We start from the raw sequence: 16,815 nt of genomic DNA, 5'->3' as shown, positions 1-16,815 counted from the left end.
GGTGCTCTCACCTTCCCTGGAAATCTTCAAGAGGAGACTGGATAGGCACCTGGCCGGGGTCTTATGACCCCTGCCACTCCCAGTGCTCCTTCCTGCCCAAGGCAGGGGGTCGGACTAGATGATCTGTCTAGGTCCCTTCCAACTCATTGATTCTATGATTCTAATTCTACAGGCCTGCAAGAGGAAACCTGTATTTTTCTCCTTTAAAGGAGAAAATCTGCTTTTTTTCTGTGGCAAACAAAACCCAGATCCTTGCTAATAAGCAAAGCTATCCCAATATTCCCTGTTTATATGCAAACTTCCTTAATATTTTGGATGGTTCTGTTTGTCCACTGTACCTGCCCTGAGGAACTCATGCTTTATATCTAATACTAACATCCACTTTTGTAGTAGGAGTAGCAGCAGCAGCAGCAGCAAACTTTATTTTACAGAATCATTCAGGAAGGGCAAGAATTCATCTAGAAACAAGATTCCTAGGCCTCTCTCATCCTGAAGGTTTTAAAACTTATGTCTCCATCTGTTAGGAGAGTATCCTAGCCGCTAGGTTTGGGGGCTGGGGGAAGATATTTTCAAATCTCCTCTGTTGAAGTTGTCTTGTCACCACCGCCACCATCTTACTCTGTTCAGAAAGACCACAGAAGCTTTATCCACTTAAATATTTGTTAAGCCAGAAAGCAATACAGATTTTCTAGCTTACTAGTTAGGATGCCTAGGTCCCAGTCCCTACTTTAGTAAATTATTTAATTATTGTGGAACTGTTTCAACAGGGTATGAAGGTGCCTCACCCCAGAAATCCTTATAGGCCAATGGGTAGAACTGTCGGGGAAGAAGTTGATATGCTTTCCTCCTCAAGCAAAGAAGGAATTAGATTAGGGACTGGCATATCCTGATAGAGTACTCTGACCACTGAGCTATTCAATAACTTCAACAGTGGTTGAAAACAGTGATTTTTCAGCAAATTCACTATTTGCTAAGAAAATAACTTCCATCTGTAATGGCAAAGCAGGATTAAGAAACATCCGAGGTAGAATGGATATCATAAAGTTGTTTTTGAAACAGTACAGTTTAATTTAATCAGATCAGACAAATTTAAGGCCATTTTTTAAATTAGCTTTGTTATTGTTCATTATTTAGACAGTCACAACCATGTCCTGAATTCTCTTAACTTTGCATTGTTAAGTTTATATTTCTTGTTCTTAACTGCAATTTCACAGCTCTGCCATACCCTCCTTTGCAGACCTCATTGCTCCTTATGTCCCAGATCTTCCCCAACCTTGCTCTATAAACAATGTTGTCAATGATCAAGACTACTCCCAGCCTGCTCCCAGCTCAAAAAAACCCCCCAACATCTTTGTCCAGTCATGCACTCCGAAAGGATGGATCTCCACTTCTGCAGAATAGGCAAGCATAGTCAATAGCTCTGGACTCAGTTAACATTAACACCAAGTGCATAAAAGATCATTAAAAGGATAATAAAAAATAATAACAACCCACCAAAAAGATATAAAAATGATTAAGTTACTCTTAAATCCAAGAATGCAGCCTCCAGCCAGCTCACAAGCTGGGAAACTGCAGTTTCCTCATGCCAGGAAAAACTGAAAAACTCAAAAACAGGCATAAGTTCATTTTTCCAGCTAGTTATTCACATACATCACTTCTTTCATTCTTGGGGCCCTACCTTATGCATACAACTTCCTGCCTATCCTGCCTCCACCACACCCCTCCTTTGTGCCCCTTTCTGCTTATCAAGAAGTTAATAGCAAGCTATATATTTAACTTGCATAAGCTTATGAGAAAGGCAAATGTTCAGCTGTTAGTTATAAAAGGATCTTCATTTTTGAAAAAGTGTGTTCACAAGCATAAGTAAAACCCAGCTGGGTATGATCATGGAATCTTTACATTTGGATGTGTATTTATATAGCTGAGGTTATGAGGCACTGCTCTTACTCCCTGATCTGCATACACACGCAATATACATGGTTTCAAAACCTCTTCTGGCTGGTTTGGAAAACACATTCACTTTATTTAATCTGCCATATTTTCTCCCACCTTTGATTTTGTTAGCACAGAATTTGTTTGGTTTTACCGAACATTTAACTTAGAATGACTCTGACAACGTTTCCTGAGATTTGCTTACCTCATTTTGACAGGCATATATTTCCAAGAATAGTAGAAAGTATTCCCCCAAGTATTTTACATACGTGTGTTGTTGTCCTTCGCAGGCAAATATAACCACATCCAGTGGTGGGGAGGGAAGAAGAATAGAGAAAAAATGTGGGAAAGGAAAAAAAGGGAGAAAAGAGAAAGGAAAAAAAAGACAAAAGGAGAAAAAAGAAAAGGGAAATAGAAAAGGAGTGGGTTGGAGGCTAGGTCGCCTGGGTGCGTAGGTGACTGCAGCAGGGGCAGGAGAGCAATGAGTACTGGATACAGGAGGTTTTCGTTTTCCTGGCCATGCGTTTCTTCATTGCTTCTGCTGTGCGTTGCTGTTCAAAGGCAAGCGCTCTGTTCTGGATTGAAGACTTCCGGAATGGATGATCATGAGCAATTCGCTCCCATGACTCTGGGTTGATGCCAAAACTCTTTAGGGACACCTTTAGAGGTGTCCTTGTACAGCTTCTTTGGTGTGCCATGAAAGTATACTCCATTTGACAGTTTGCTGTAGATTTTCTTCACCAGGCGGGTGTCAGGCATTCAAGAAAGGTGGCTGGTCCATCTTAGCTGTGCAAGTTGCAGTAGAGTGTGAATACTGGGGAGAGCTGATCTTCCAAGCACCTTAGTGTCTGGGATCTTGTCCTGCCACTTGATCTTTAGTATCTTTCGCAGGCAGCACATGTATGCATGTATGTAAAATTTCCCATTTTACATACATAACTAGCACAAATACTTTCCACTTTAGCACAACCATAATATAAATCAAATTTTATGTAGTCCCATGCAAAAGTTTATGTAAGCAACAATAATTGTATACTGTATTTTTTCATACATAATGCACCTCCAAATAAGATACCTCATTTTTGAAAGGCAGAATAAAGAAAGACCTTTCCTTCAGAGCTTCTGCTGAGGTGAGTGAGAGAGAAACTGTCCCCAGCCAGAAGCTAGGGAGCCTGATGTGGAGCTTAAGTTTCACTCCCCACTCTCACCTCCTGCAGGGAAAGAAACTTCCATTACCATAATTCCTTGCTTATCATGTACATTCTAATTTCCAGAAGCTAGATTTTGGAAAAAGGTACATGATATATGCAAGAGAATACGGTATTTATATATGATACCATATCAGATCCAGCTTATTGTTATAACATACCTTGCCCAAAAAAGTGTCCTTTTTTAATGTTTGCTTTGTTTGAAGGAAGATGGAAGAGTACACTGCGTGAAAATACACAATCGTGACATATATACACCATGAAAGTTTAACTGATAAGGAGCTGCTGGGTGCTAACAGCTGATGAACTGATTGAAGCCACCCAGTATGGGGACTGTTTTCTCCCAGGACTAACTCAACTGTAAGCATCTAAATCAATGCTTATTACTGAACAGAGGTAGCTGTATATTAACATTTAATGTACTACTGACGTACATTAAATGCAACCAAAAAACGCAAGTGATCTTATGACATGAAAGAAGAATCTTTGGCTGAATTATGGTCATTATGTACTTGAATCCCAAAGAAGAGCAGCAATAGGGCACAATACTCTGAGTTCAATCTGACAGCAGCTTATTACTGATGACCGTGCAAAAGAACACATACGAAAGGGTCATTACAGATATTTAGGACACAACAGCCATCAACTAATTGTTAAAACATTTGCTGAAAGGAATTTAACCATTCAAGTTAACCATTCAAACAGCAAATGGAATTCATACTAGTTCTCGACAGGAGCTAGTTACCAGTAACACAGTAGACAGACAAGACAAGAAAAAGGAATACAATTCATGTGGACGGTAAGCTTCTAGATAAGAGAAAATAGGTCCTTTTAAAGTTGCCAGCAATATTTGAAATATTCTCCTGGCATTCAGTTATCTCACTGCCCAACTCCCTTTCTATTTTCAAATAAAGGCACCTTAGTTTAAAAACTTTTAAAGACAGGGAACAAAGAAAAGAATGACATTACTATGGGAAAAAATAATGGGATCACTCTTTTGAACAACTACTAGTTTCTTCTTCCCACATGGGTCCAGCCTAAACCTGTTCCCTCAGTACTCTAGTGCAGTGGTTTTCAAACTTTTTTGTACAAGGACCCACTTGTAAACATCAGTGGTCAGTCCCAACCCAGTGCCCCTCACTCTCAACCTGCTGCCCCCTGCCCCCAGCCCCCCAGCGTGTGGGGCAGGGAGTGGGTGGAAGGGGTAGGGGAGCAAGAAGCCCCTCATAGGCTGGACCTCTGCCAGCCTGCAAGGAAAGAGACATGGCTTCCCACGTTTTTGTCCTTTAAAGGAGAATCCATTTTTAAGGTTTGTTCACAACCCTTTCATACATTCTTGTGACCTACTTTTGGGTCGCAACCCAGGGGTTGAGAAACACTGCTCCGGTGGAGGGAAGCTGCTGCTAATTCAGCAACTTCTATTCATCTTTGGACTTCCAGTCTCCCCTTTTCTCCCCCAACATAATGACAGGAAAAAGATGCTGAACAAGGAAGATGATCCTGAGTAGCCTCTTGGATCTGAGCACATCTATAGAATTCAGTTGTGCAATCTGAAACAAATTCTGCCCAGTTAGCTCCCTGCCACCTTAACCAAGGCCAGAGTGACATATAAACTAAAGGCAACACCAGGCACCTACTTTTACATTTAAATAAGTCCAAGTCATTTTAAGAAAATTCTGCTTTCTGTACAGAATTTGTCACTGCCTTCAATACCCATTCAACAAGCTACTCTTAAGTGCAGTTAATGAAGTAAGTTATTTTTCTAACTGAATAATAGCAACATTAATTATTCAGAATAAATGTATTTAATGCAAGAAAAAAATGGTTCAGGTAATATGCAGTAGCTTTATTTTCAGTATAAAGATTTAAACGTATAAAGAAATCAAATGCAAAAAGATTCTGAAAAAATATGACAATTCAAAATTCTGAACATATTACTCAAAAGGCACTTAAAGTGACATCCAATAATGAAAATAATTTATCTGCCACAGTGAATGTGTAGGTTTTAAACATTAGCTAATGTAGCTTAAAGATACAGGAATTTGTTTATAGTTACTAGATAAAGTGAGCAAAACTGTCTAGAAAAAATTGAATTCAAATTTCCTAGACTTCAAAGCATCACTCCTTTTCTTTCAAGTATGAGGAAAGTATGAGAAACTTACCCTAAAAATTAGGGAAGAAAAGCATTAAACTAGTCATTTGCAGCATTATGTCAAGAAAGTACTAGTTTACTTTGTGACAAGTTTTATGAAGTTAATTTTAACAAAACCAGATAGCAGCATGAATACTTCATGGTATCTCTTGATCAACATGCTCAGCTATAAATGTTTTGTTGCATTCTATTGTGGTTAAAGTAAAAAAAGAACTTTTCCACAAAAAAAAAAGACAGGAATACTTAGAATATCATAAACAGAAAATGTAGGTGCAAATCTTGTGAATCTACCCTTGATCCCTTTTGCAACTAGTAATATTATTTCCACTGACCAGCAATGGAAAATACAACAATTGAAAGGGATTTTGTAGAACCAGAAGTTAGCTGACATTTTTGGATGGTTTAAATGCTCTTGGGACTGATAGCTTTTGATAAAGCCACAAACCTTTTTAAAAAGATGTCCTAGAAAAGGAATTAACTTGACGGATTTTCAGTAGAAAACCCTATTTGTTTAACAAACACAAACTGTGTAAGTAAAGCAACCCAGAAATTTCTTGTACAAAAAAATACTTTGGTGGTGGTACTCATCTATTATTACTGTGGAAGAACTGTTCTGAAGGGCTGCTATCTAGGCTTTTGCTTCTTTTTGCCAGATACATTTTCCTGTAGGTCTCAAACATTGCTTTTGAGTCTTTGGTTGACAGAGGAAGAGCCTCATTTCCTAGAGCCTCATTTCCTTCCAACATTTGCAAGGCTGTATCAAGTGGAATGCTGTTGTCATCTGCAAGACAGACGTGGAATCAGTTACAATGAACAGAGCTTTAAACATCTGCAGCTTACTTGCAGTATCAGTAAGCTATGTAATTCACTATTTTGAAAGGAAAAATATAAAAGCCAACATTCAAAGTGCAGGAGGAAAGAGACTAAACATGCAACATTTAATTTTAGGGCCACCCACTATAAAGGTATATTATTATGCTTTACTAAAAACCGTGCAATCTAGTATTAACCTCACCACCGAACTCCCCTTTTTAATATGGAACTGTAATGCTTGCAACGTGTGGGGGGCAAAAGACTTTGGCCTCGTCTACATCAAAAAATGTTAGCTGAATATTCCAATCAATTCTACTACTGATTCAAACGTAGCAACTGAAGCCCTACATGGGAAAGTTCCAATGGCTTCCAGCTTTAACACTTTCTAATGGCAGTAAGTGCATCCAAAAAGACAAAGCCACGCGTACACAAATCCACTATTTTGGTACAACTGAACTAACTAGTGGAAGTACCAGTAATGCCAATCTTTTATTAAGATTTCCTAACATAATTTAACAATTTTATTATCAACTAAACTTTATTATAAACTGAAATACTATTTAGAGTTTATTAAACAAAATAAAAAAAAAAAAAAAATCAGTAAGTAACTCAAATCACCTTGAGCTGTCTCTTCCGTTTTTCTTTGCTTCGCTGGCTTATAATTTAACCAATCTTCTTTTTTACTTTTGATTCCTGTGAGTTAAAAGGAAAGGCTTTTTCAATGATCTCTAACTTTCCCAGGCTTACTTTATAGTTAACAGGTATTTAAATGGAAAAACAAACTTCAATAGGGTTGCTGGGTTTAAGTTTATAACTCTAAATACATGATCCTTCTTTATAATAAACCTAAAGGACATCGCCTACTATAAAATGACAACCTCTAACTCAAAGGTCTCATACAGACATTTTCTCCTTGGAGAGCTGCTGCTTTCCCAAGAGAAACCACAAGCATACAGGTGTTCAGGCTCCTTCTCCCATATGAAAAATAACCACTCCAGGAGAAAAATAACCTGAGAACAACCAAAGTTAAATCACTCCCAGGAGAGTTTCTCCTCAGAGAGTAAATGTCTGTACATGCCAAAAGTAGAACCCAAAGCAAAGTCACTCCATGGTCCTAGGCAGAAGGCTTAAACAGAGTCAGGAAGAAACAACATGGAAGGAAGATGTTGTCTCCCTATCTTGTAGAAGAAAGTGGGACAGACCTCAGTTATCCAGTGTGTTATGTTAATAAATAAAAGATTCTAAGAAACCTGGGTGAAAGAAAAAATACAGAACTGCAATTGAGAGCCTGCACGTTATTCTAACTGCACATCCATTTACAGAATCCTTCTTTTAAAAGTTTTTTCGATTACCACCTTTTTTAAAGGATCACGCCATCTCACTTTGACAGAACAACAGTTTGAAAAACCCCTGGGTTTTGGGCACGTGTGTGCATGTGTCCCACAAACCCTAAAGTGGCAAGAGAGAGGACAGAACAGGAAACTATATGGCACAACAGGAAACTATATGGCAACAGTCTTCATAGTAACATACATCTCCAGAAATGGTGGAGAAAAATCTAATTGGGAAAGCAAAAGTGCTCAGAGGAAATTTAGGTGATCAAATGATTTTGGGAAGCAGACAGATGGATCATAATAGTTTGAATCCAAGTAGTATCCTCCACTCTCCTACAAAAAGCAGGAGGGGCCGTCTGAGGAGCTGAAGGAGAGATTTTAATACATCCATCTAACTAGGTTTATATAGCATATGCAGGTTGTGAACTGATTAAATATTTTGAAACATTTCAACAGGTAAGCACACAGATACATGACTAATACAATGCTCCAACATAGCTAAACCATGCCAAAAATGGATCTGGAGGGAACAGGTACTATTTTATACTGATGTTATATGCATATGGCAGGTTGGTCTTCAAGTCATCACAAAATACAGTGCTCTTCTCTTCACCCTCATGGTCTCCCTGGAGCCTAGGCACTGCCGCCACCCTATAAGCTGCCTGCACATTGGCCACTACTGTTGCAGTTAGTCCCACAGGGTACACGAGTGTCCAGAACGCCGGGAACACTAACTGACCATCTATGCCACTGTCCCCTCCCTGTGGCACTGGCATGCAGCTCTGCTCCATCCTGCAACTATTTTGAAGCATTCCATTCCATTCCACAGGAAGCTTTAGGTTGTCCAGGGCCAAAACGCTCCTTTTAAAAAAAGTTTTAAACCCCATTACACTTTGAAATGTTTTAAATATAACATCTATCTGCACCCTTCAACATACACTGTGCTTACTCCAGCTATGCCCCATGAACATTCACAACCATCTTAGGTAACCTATGCCAATCAAAAAAAAAAAGGATAAAACAAAATGTAAGGATAATGCTTACCACACAACCAAGGCAAATGAAAGCCTTATGATTCTGAGAACAGCTTGAGCTTCAGTTTCAAACTGGCACTTTCATATAAAACTTATCTACTATTCGTGACAGTCTATGAAATTTAAAAGGACTGGGACTGTTTCATTTCTCAAGACAAAGACAGGTATGGTTAGTGACAATACTGGCAGTAAATTCCTTTCAGCTTTATATTCTTGTATTCAGCCTAATTTGGCATTAGCTTTTACTCTTGTATGCTACCACAAGGGGAGACGCTCACTTTTTTTTTTTTTTTTTAAATACATGGGAGAAAAATAAAACTTCATACTGTACCTGCCACCCGGCATTTCTTTCTGTCAGGAGAATGTTTCGTATCTAAACTTTCTCCATCAGTCGCTGTACTTCTAAACAGTATCTCTGGGCACATTTTAAACTCAAGCATTTGAGGTTTATGTAGTTTATCTTCTTCTGAAAGGAGGGCATCAGTTTTCCACTCCTGGCTGTACTCGGAGGCTCCGTTACATTTTATATGCCATATAGGTTTGGCAGGAGATGTCTCTAGTTCTGTCAGACAAATGCTTTCCTGGGCAGTGCATTTAAATGCAACTCTATTCAGGTAGGTTTTTTTTTGTTCCCTTTGAAGAGGGATGCTTAGTTTATTAGTTCTTCTACTTGAATACAGCAAATATTTATCAGGAAAACTTTTTTCAGAGTGTTTCTCTCTGTTTTGGCCATCCAGGTGTCTCTCTTTGCCAGAAACAGTTTTAGATTTTGTAGAAGGGCGTCCCCTTTTCTTGTGTAGTTTAGGGCTGCTATGATTTGCTAAGGAGCTTCTATATTTCCATCGATCCCCCTCTTTTGATTTTGCAGATCTCTCAAGATTTGCCACATTAGTGCTTTGCTCAATGTGCAATGCACGTTCAGAAGTGTTTGCTTCATGCTCTTTGATCCCATCACCTTCTAATCTTGTTTTTTTAGACTCTCCCTTTCCACGCATATTTTCTTTCCTTTTTAGTCTACATAAAGGCTCGTGGGATGGGAGGACTCTTGTAGGTTTATGCTGAGAATACTTGTAGTTCCTTGAACTTAAGTCTTTGTTACTTCTATTTGATGATTTAATCAGGGCAGCATGATTAGCCAACTTACGTTTTATTTCTTTACTACTGAACCTGAAATCACTGTTATGCTTGTGGCTAGGTCTCTTAACTCTGTGCGCTTCTTGTGCTTTCTGTTCAAGATTTTTATACTTATTTTCTTTATACGTTTTAATATGTTTGGCTCCATTTGTTTCTGAACTTTTTAGTCTGCAGACATCCATTTTAGAATTTACCGCCTGCCCTTCTGTTTGGGTGTTATCTTTTCCCAAAGATTCCACCTTGAAGACTTTTTCTCTCTGTATAGTTGACACTTCCAAGTGTTCAGCATTTGTAGGGCTGACCTTTTCTGAAGCTAATTCCTCCCCTTTGTATTCCTGAACATCTTTTTCATTAAAATAGACTTCTTTTCCTGAATGAGGCTGCAACTGTTCCTTCCACTGGCCATTCACTTTTTTTAATTGATTAGTTTCTTTTTTCTCAGAGAGACTAAAACACTGAATTATTTTTTCTTGGATTTTAAATGGTTTGTATTCACTACTCACTTCCAGCTTAAAATTCTTGTTTATTGTGGAAATCTTTTTGCATGCATCTTTGTCTCTTAAGGGAAGAGTTTGGCTTGCATAATCTAATTTTGCAGGAACCTGCAGGTAGTTGTCCACTGCATAGTTGGGCTTTGTTGTTTTGTGATCAGTTCCATGATTATTTTCCTGTCTCTCTCTAAGATCAACATTTTCAGAATCTGAATTAATGTCATCATGTTTCCCTAACGTGGCATTTTTAGATCGACATGAACATTGTGGCAATTCGTATTCTGCAGCTAACCAACCCATTAAACAACAAAACATTTTTTTCTCTCTTGTAGGCGCTCTGGTTTCTTCTGTGTTCTTTTCCCTTTCAGCACATAGACCCTGATTGAGTAGATTTTTTGAGTTCCCTTTATCTATAGATTCTTTTTCTAGAGGAGGTTTTTGAACATTTTCCACCTGGATTTTGTTAGAAGACTGGTGACTGTTTTCAGGAAACAGTTTTTTCATTTGTTCAGAGTTTAATATTTTGATTTGTATGTGATCTATGGGATCTTTAGCATCACAACTTTTGTTGCAAATTTGAGTTTCTTTTCCAAACTGATGTTCTGCATGCTCAGTCACAGAATCTACATTTTCTATCAGTTCCCTTGGCAGTACGTCAACACGTTCAATTCCATACGGAAACTCTTTTACAAGTTCAGTCAATTGATCATTGAGGTATGCTGGAGAAGTATTTGTACTGCTGTGCCTTCCATCTGTACATTCATCCTCACTGGTTACATGTTCTTGTGTACTCTCTTGTCTTGCAACACTATATTTATTTGTTTCAATTACATTAGATAAGTCATGTTTGTTTCTGATCAACTCCTGGTTAACAGCAGTAACTCTTTCACCATGTCTGGCAGTCCTATTAGGCATATTTAGCATATTTTTTTGTCCTGGAGAAATAATTTTAGAAGCATCTGCATTATTCTCTTCTGTAGAATTGCATACATTCACGTTTGAGATCTCATTTTTATTACACACGTTTAAACTTGTTATTTCTAATGACTCTCTTTTTTGCAATAGTATGCTCTCCCCTTCAAGAACACTGGCTTTCAGTTCATCTTTACAAGCTTCTAGCTGTTGCTCGTTATGCTTTGTATTAGATGTACTTTCTTCTGGCATCATGTTATTCCTCACTAAATGTAAAGGAACAGAACTGAACATATTTGCTATCTGTGAATTATAAAATGCATCACCTTCCACAAGTGAACAAACACTGGAAATCTGAAACATGCTATTGTCCGATATGACTTTTGTAGCATCTTCAGCTTCTGATAAGTCCTGCTTATCTTTACTTTCTTTTGTGACCTCTTGGGGATTCAGACTTGAATAATTTTTGCTTGTTTTGAGAAAATGCTTATTTTTTAAACTGAGAGTTAGATTAGTTTTCGTTACTACTTGAAAAAACGGAGCATCTTTTTTTCGGCTTGCATCAGATGAAGAGACTGAATTTACAGAACCTTCTACTATCCTGTTTCCACCAGCTGACTTTGTCTGTTGTACAGTTGAATCCACTTTCTGTTCTGGAACCAAGGTATCCAATTTTAAGTGACTAGTTTCTACTGCCTCTTTATCAACGTTTATCACAGATGAAACATCTCGTAGACTATGCACACTACCTGCTTCAATCACTGGAAAAGAGGCTTCCGAACAAGTTTTTTCTTTGACTTGCAGGTCACTCTGAGTTTTCTCTTTAGAAAGGATTAAAGGAGAAACGACAGCAACTTGGGGTTCAAAACTCTTTATCAAATTAGAACCCAATGGATCATGCTTTTGCCCAATAGGAGAAGTTGCTGAAGACAAATTTGTTTCACTTGTACTTACTGCAACTTTATTTAGCTCCCCTTTAGCTACTGCGTTTCGGCCGTTTTCTAAGATACAACACATACTCTGATTATTAACTTTTTCAGAAGATGAAGAAACTTTAGCTGATTCTACTTGACCATACTGAGCATCCACAGATCCTGGAGGACACTTTCTCCATAAGGCAAGACATGCAGCTAGCTCTTCCATTGAATAATTGAAACTTTTTGTTTTAGAACGTGAACTTTCAGTAAGTGGTGGTGTATGCTGAGCCATTTGTGTTTGTGAATTAGTTACACACTCAACTCTCTCTGATACACGAGGATTTGTGATAGAAGCATTAAGCACCTGCTTGTTGATCAAAGTTTTGGTGTTCTTCTCAGATGCCCGAGAACAAATATCTTTGGCATGCTGACCCAATTCAGGACATGCTGATACTGAATGCTGTAAGTTTTCACTAGCATCTTTTGGCATTTTTGTGCTGGACAGGAAAGTTCTCTCTGACAATGTTACGTCTGAAGGTTTTTTCTCATTCTGAAGAAGGGTAATCAGTATTTTATCAGCAATAGCACCAGACTTTTTCTCTCTCAATGCATTTGTGCTACTTAGGACAAACTGAAGAAATGAGAATTCACCAGGACTGGCCGATATATTCTGTGGTAGAACTTCATTATTTTTACCAACTGCAGTGGAGCCTGAAGTGTTTTCAGTTTGTTTCAAGTTTTCTTGAGCAGAAACAACTGACAAGACTTTGTTTGAATTCAAGACTGAAGTTCTCTTACTACTATTTACAGAACCTGGAAGTTGATCCTGACATTGAATTGAAAGAAAACTTAAAGGATCTCCATGCTTAGTTTGATGACTATTTTGAGTTTTATCTAATACGTCACCATCACTGCCAACGTTGGCTGTGATGTTGTCATTCCTTTCTTCAGGTGCACACTGTTGTAGATTCTGTGTTCTTATGGTATCAGATTGTCCAGATACCTGATTGTGATTGACCACACTGTAAAAAAGCATGTGGTTGGTGTTTTGATTTTGTGAAGAAAGATCAGAAGTAATTCTGTCACGTTCTGAAGCCACTAAGAGATTTTGTTTATAATGAAATATCTTTTCAAGTATTGCATATTTTTTTTTAATTACAAGCAGTTTTTCGGCATCTTTGGCCAGACTCTCTTTTGTTATTCTCCACTTTCTTCCTCTGGATGACACAGTTCTTCCATTGACAGGCAAATCCATTGAACCTGTCTGGTTTTTTTGTGTGGAAGTGGCTTCATTCAGTGGTTTTGAAACTACATCAGAAGGAACTGCTGCGATTTCTTGTGTGGTGGTACAAAGCCTTTCTAAAGTGTTAGTTGAAGATCTAGATGTTTCATTAACAGGCTGACTTAATGCCACATTTCCACCTGCCCAACTGGGTTCTCCAGACTGAAATTTCTGACAGTGCTGTTGTACATCTTTATAGCAAGAGATGTGTTTTTGATTTGATGTAGCTTTTTGCTGATTTGGGACATTTTCATTAGTTACACTTTGGAGTATCTGTTGAATAACTGGCAGAGATTGTGCTGCTGATCTGGATTCATAGTTAAAAGACCTTTTATATGCTGGAGGACTTCCATTACAAACTTCAGATCCTGTGTGCACAGATGTGTATTGTTGCAATTGGGTACTTACTGAAGTATTTGGACTTGATGTATGTACAACCTGTAATGGATTACTTGGGCAGAATCCTTCTTTTGAGACACGTTGCCTAGGCAAACCAAAAGACAAAGAGTTATGTTGAGAATTTACATAATTATTTGATGGCTGATTAACAGGTACTGTTACACTACATTCTTGAGAAAAGTAAGGCCCATTCAAATTGTACTGTGATGCCTTTGCTACTGGCAGTCCTTTTGAACAATTACTGCTTTCTTGGCTACTTTGATACAACATAATTCTTGTAGAATTAGGCTGTGCTAGCTGTGGCTGCATAGTATACATGTTTGTGGTCACAAACTGATTTTGTACTTCCTGAGGTATATTTTGTACATTACTTCCAGAGCTTATTTGGTAAGATTCAGTAGCTGGCCTTACATGTGAAAAACCATGTACATTAGGAAAAGCATTTGGCCAAAGAGTCCGAGTTGTGTCTGCTGGCATACGGGGATTCTGGTCAGGAAATTTTGGTGTTATTCGTACATGTGAAGATGGATGTCTATCAAGTGAACGTTGTGTGCTAATAAAACCATTACTGGATAGAGGAACTTGTACAAATGCTTGCTGCAACATACTGTATCCTTCATTATTTACAAAAGGCGTTGAATTTGTAACCATATTTGTGTTGCTGGACTGCAGAAATACTGTTTGGTTACTTCCAGGATAAATGCAAGTATTCTCAGAGGGATATGTATTTGTTTCAGAGAAAGCACATCCATTAGAAAGTCCCTGTGACAAGTAAGTTTCTTGACTTTGCAAGTTATTTTGTGTATTATTAGCATTCTGGAGTGGTCTCACATTCCAGTCCATTTTGTCTTGATGCAGTTCTTTCCTCCTTGAGTTGAAATTTGCAATTCTAAAAGAAGAAAAATATTATTTTTTAAACTCACACATCTTGGTTTTCAAAAACAAAAAGTCACTACAAACACAACTGCTGTAACACAAAACAGAGACTTCACTCCCCCATAACACAACCAGAACTTCAAAACAGTCAGATTCTTAACATTTGTTTTTGATTTAAACTAGTTTCCCAATGTTTTTTTTTTTAAACTGAAGTTTTACATGTAATTGTCTTCAATCATTTTTGCATGACCAATTTATATATACACATGCCATACAGAAACCTAAGCAATATACAAAAATAACTAACCACAAAAATTTACAAAATGTAATACAGGCTCAAGTCTTGCTTCTAAAGGACTTTCAAACTCCTACAGCAACATGGTTCAAATAGACTGACACCATGTGCAGACATTTGTTCTTCCAGGAGAAATTCTCCTGGGAGTGATTTAATCCTGGTCATCCCTGGGTTATTTTTCCCCTGGAGTATCCATTTTTACTCTGGGAGAAAAAGCCTGAACATCTGTACGCTTGTAGTTTCTTCTAGGAAAGCAGCAACTCTCACAGGAGAAACTGAATGTCTGTACCATGACATAGATAGCAAGTATAACAAGAATAATTTCAATCCCTATCAACCCATTTATTAACTAATTAAATCAGGCACCAAGCATATTCTCACAATTAGGTAATATCTGATACATAAGCTAACTTCACTGCTTAAGTCTTGGTGCAGCATTAATTTAGTCTATCTTATTTCTATTATTTTATGAGCAGTGATCCTAGTTTTCTGTTTACAATTGCAAATTCTCTGATCAAAATCTGTGTTTTTCCACCATTAAAATGAAACTTCACTATATAAATAGGTATCAGTTAAACACAATGTTTTATTGATATTTTTATGATTTTAAAGCAATTTGTAAGTCTACCAGCACCTCAATCACTATAATAAAATACATTCTAAATACCTATAAAAAAACCAAAATCAAATGCCAAAATTTAATCATGAAAAAATCAGAGCTCCCCATCCCACTTTACTCACCAGGACACAGGTCCAGCTGCAGCTGCTCCCCCACTGCTTTGTGGTGCTGAGCAGCCCTGATATGCTGGTGCCCTGCCTATGACACTGGCTTCTCACACCTAAGCATGCTCCTCATCCCCGACCCAGAGCCCCCCCCAGGTCTGCCAATGCCCCTTACTCCTACCCACAGCACCCCAGGCCCTGCCAGTGCCCCATAGCCCTGACCCACAGCCTTCTGCCCCTGCCAGTGTCCTCACTTCCCACTCACAGATCCCTGCTTCCCCCAGCAGCCAGGGCTATGGAACCAGATCTGCAAGCTACAAGAGCCCTGCCCCCACAGCAGCACCCAAGCCCCAGCTGCTGCCCACAGGATATGGCAGCTGCTGCGGCTGGAGTGGAGCATGGAGGCTGGCTCCCCCCGTCCCCCCCCTCCAGGTGGCACAACTGGAGAAGAGGCCATGGGGAGGGCGAGTATGGGCTGCCCGCTGTGGGTTCAGGGCTCCTGCCCTCCTCCTGGGGCCTCTGTGGCCCAGCAGGTATGACCTGGTGTAGGGAGGGCAGGGAAGCTCAGTGCCACTGCCAGGAGCCATAGCACTGCCATAGCAAGGTACCCCCTGCCTGCTCAGGACCAGCAGGGGTGGCAACATGGAGTTGGGTCCTCCACTGCTGCTGGGCAGGGGATGCCTAGCCATGGGCACCTAGCACAGGGCTCCCAGCAACAGCACCAAGTCTACCCACTCAGCTTTGCCCTACTGTGCTGGGTCCCAGGGGGAGGGCAGCAGGGTGCCACAGCAGGCAGCTCCATCCACCCCTGCCCTACACACAAATCATGTGCCCCCCCATACTCCTTCCAGAAATACGTGCAGTGGTGGGGAGCCAGCCCCCTTGCCACCCTGTAGCTCCATCCTGTTCCCCAGCCAGGCCCTGCAACCATGCATTGCCACCCTGGTCCCAGCCCCAAGCATCTCCCTTGCTGGGCAGTGCCCCCAGCCCTGCCCAGCTTGGTGCCTCCCTCATTATGGGCCCTCAGCCTCTGTGGCACCCCCTGCCTGATTGCTCCCCTCAGCCCCTTGTAGTCTGGAACTCTGCCAGCCTGCAATGGGAAACTGGCCATTTTTCATGTCTTTCTCCTTAAAAAAAAGAAAAGCTGCGTCTTTCTCCTTAAAGAAAAAAGTCTGCATTTTACCACAACAAATGGAAAACCTGGACCCCTGCTTATGAGCAGGGATTCTGGTTTTCTCCAATTAAAAGAAAATCACGAGTTCTCTGACAACCCCCCCCAATCCATTATTAAAATTAAAAGCCTCTTAGCCCCC

The 16,815-nt window shown here is 39.5% G+C and overlaps 1 protein-coding gene across 1 annotated transcript in view; it reads right to left on the bottom strand.

Moving 5' to 3' along the window:
* Positions 1-4,962: 4,962 nt before the first annotated feature.
* Positions 4,963-16,815, bottom strand: part of KIAA1551 (KIAA1551 ortholog) — a 29,558-nt gene continuing 17,705 nt past the window's right edge. The window contains exons 3-5 of the mRNA XM_019544628.1: positions 8,805-14,497; positions 6,724-6,798; positions 4,963-6,073 (exon numbers count right to left, since the gene is read on the bottom strand). Of these exons, the coding sequence (XP_019400173.1) occupies positions 5,877-6,073; positions 6,724-6,798; positions 8,805-14,451 (5,919 nt within the window). The 5' untranslated portion in view covers positions 14,452-14,497 and the 3' untranslated portion in view covers positions 4,963-5,876. The remainder of the gene's footprint in view (positions 6,074-6,723; positions 6,799-8,804; positions 14,498-16,815) is intronic.

Source organism: Crocodylus porosus, unplaced genomic scaffold (assembly GCF_001723895.1).
Source record: "Crocodylus porosus isolate Cpor-Errol unplaced genomic scaffold, CroPor_comp1, whole genome shotgun sequence".
NCBI lineage: Eukaryota > Metazoa > Chordata > Crocodylia > Crocodylidae > Crocodylus > Crocodylus porosus.
Note: the sequence above shows the minus strand (reverse complement) of the source record. Positions and strands in the feature narration are given on the sequence as shown.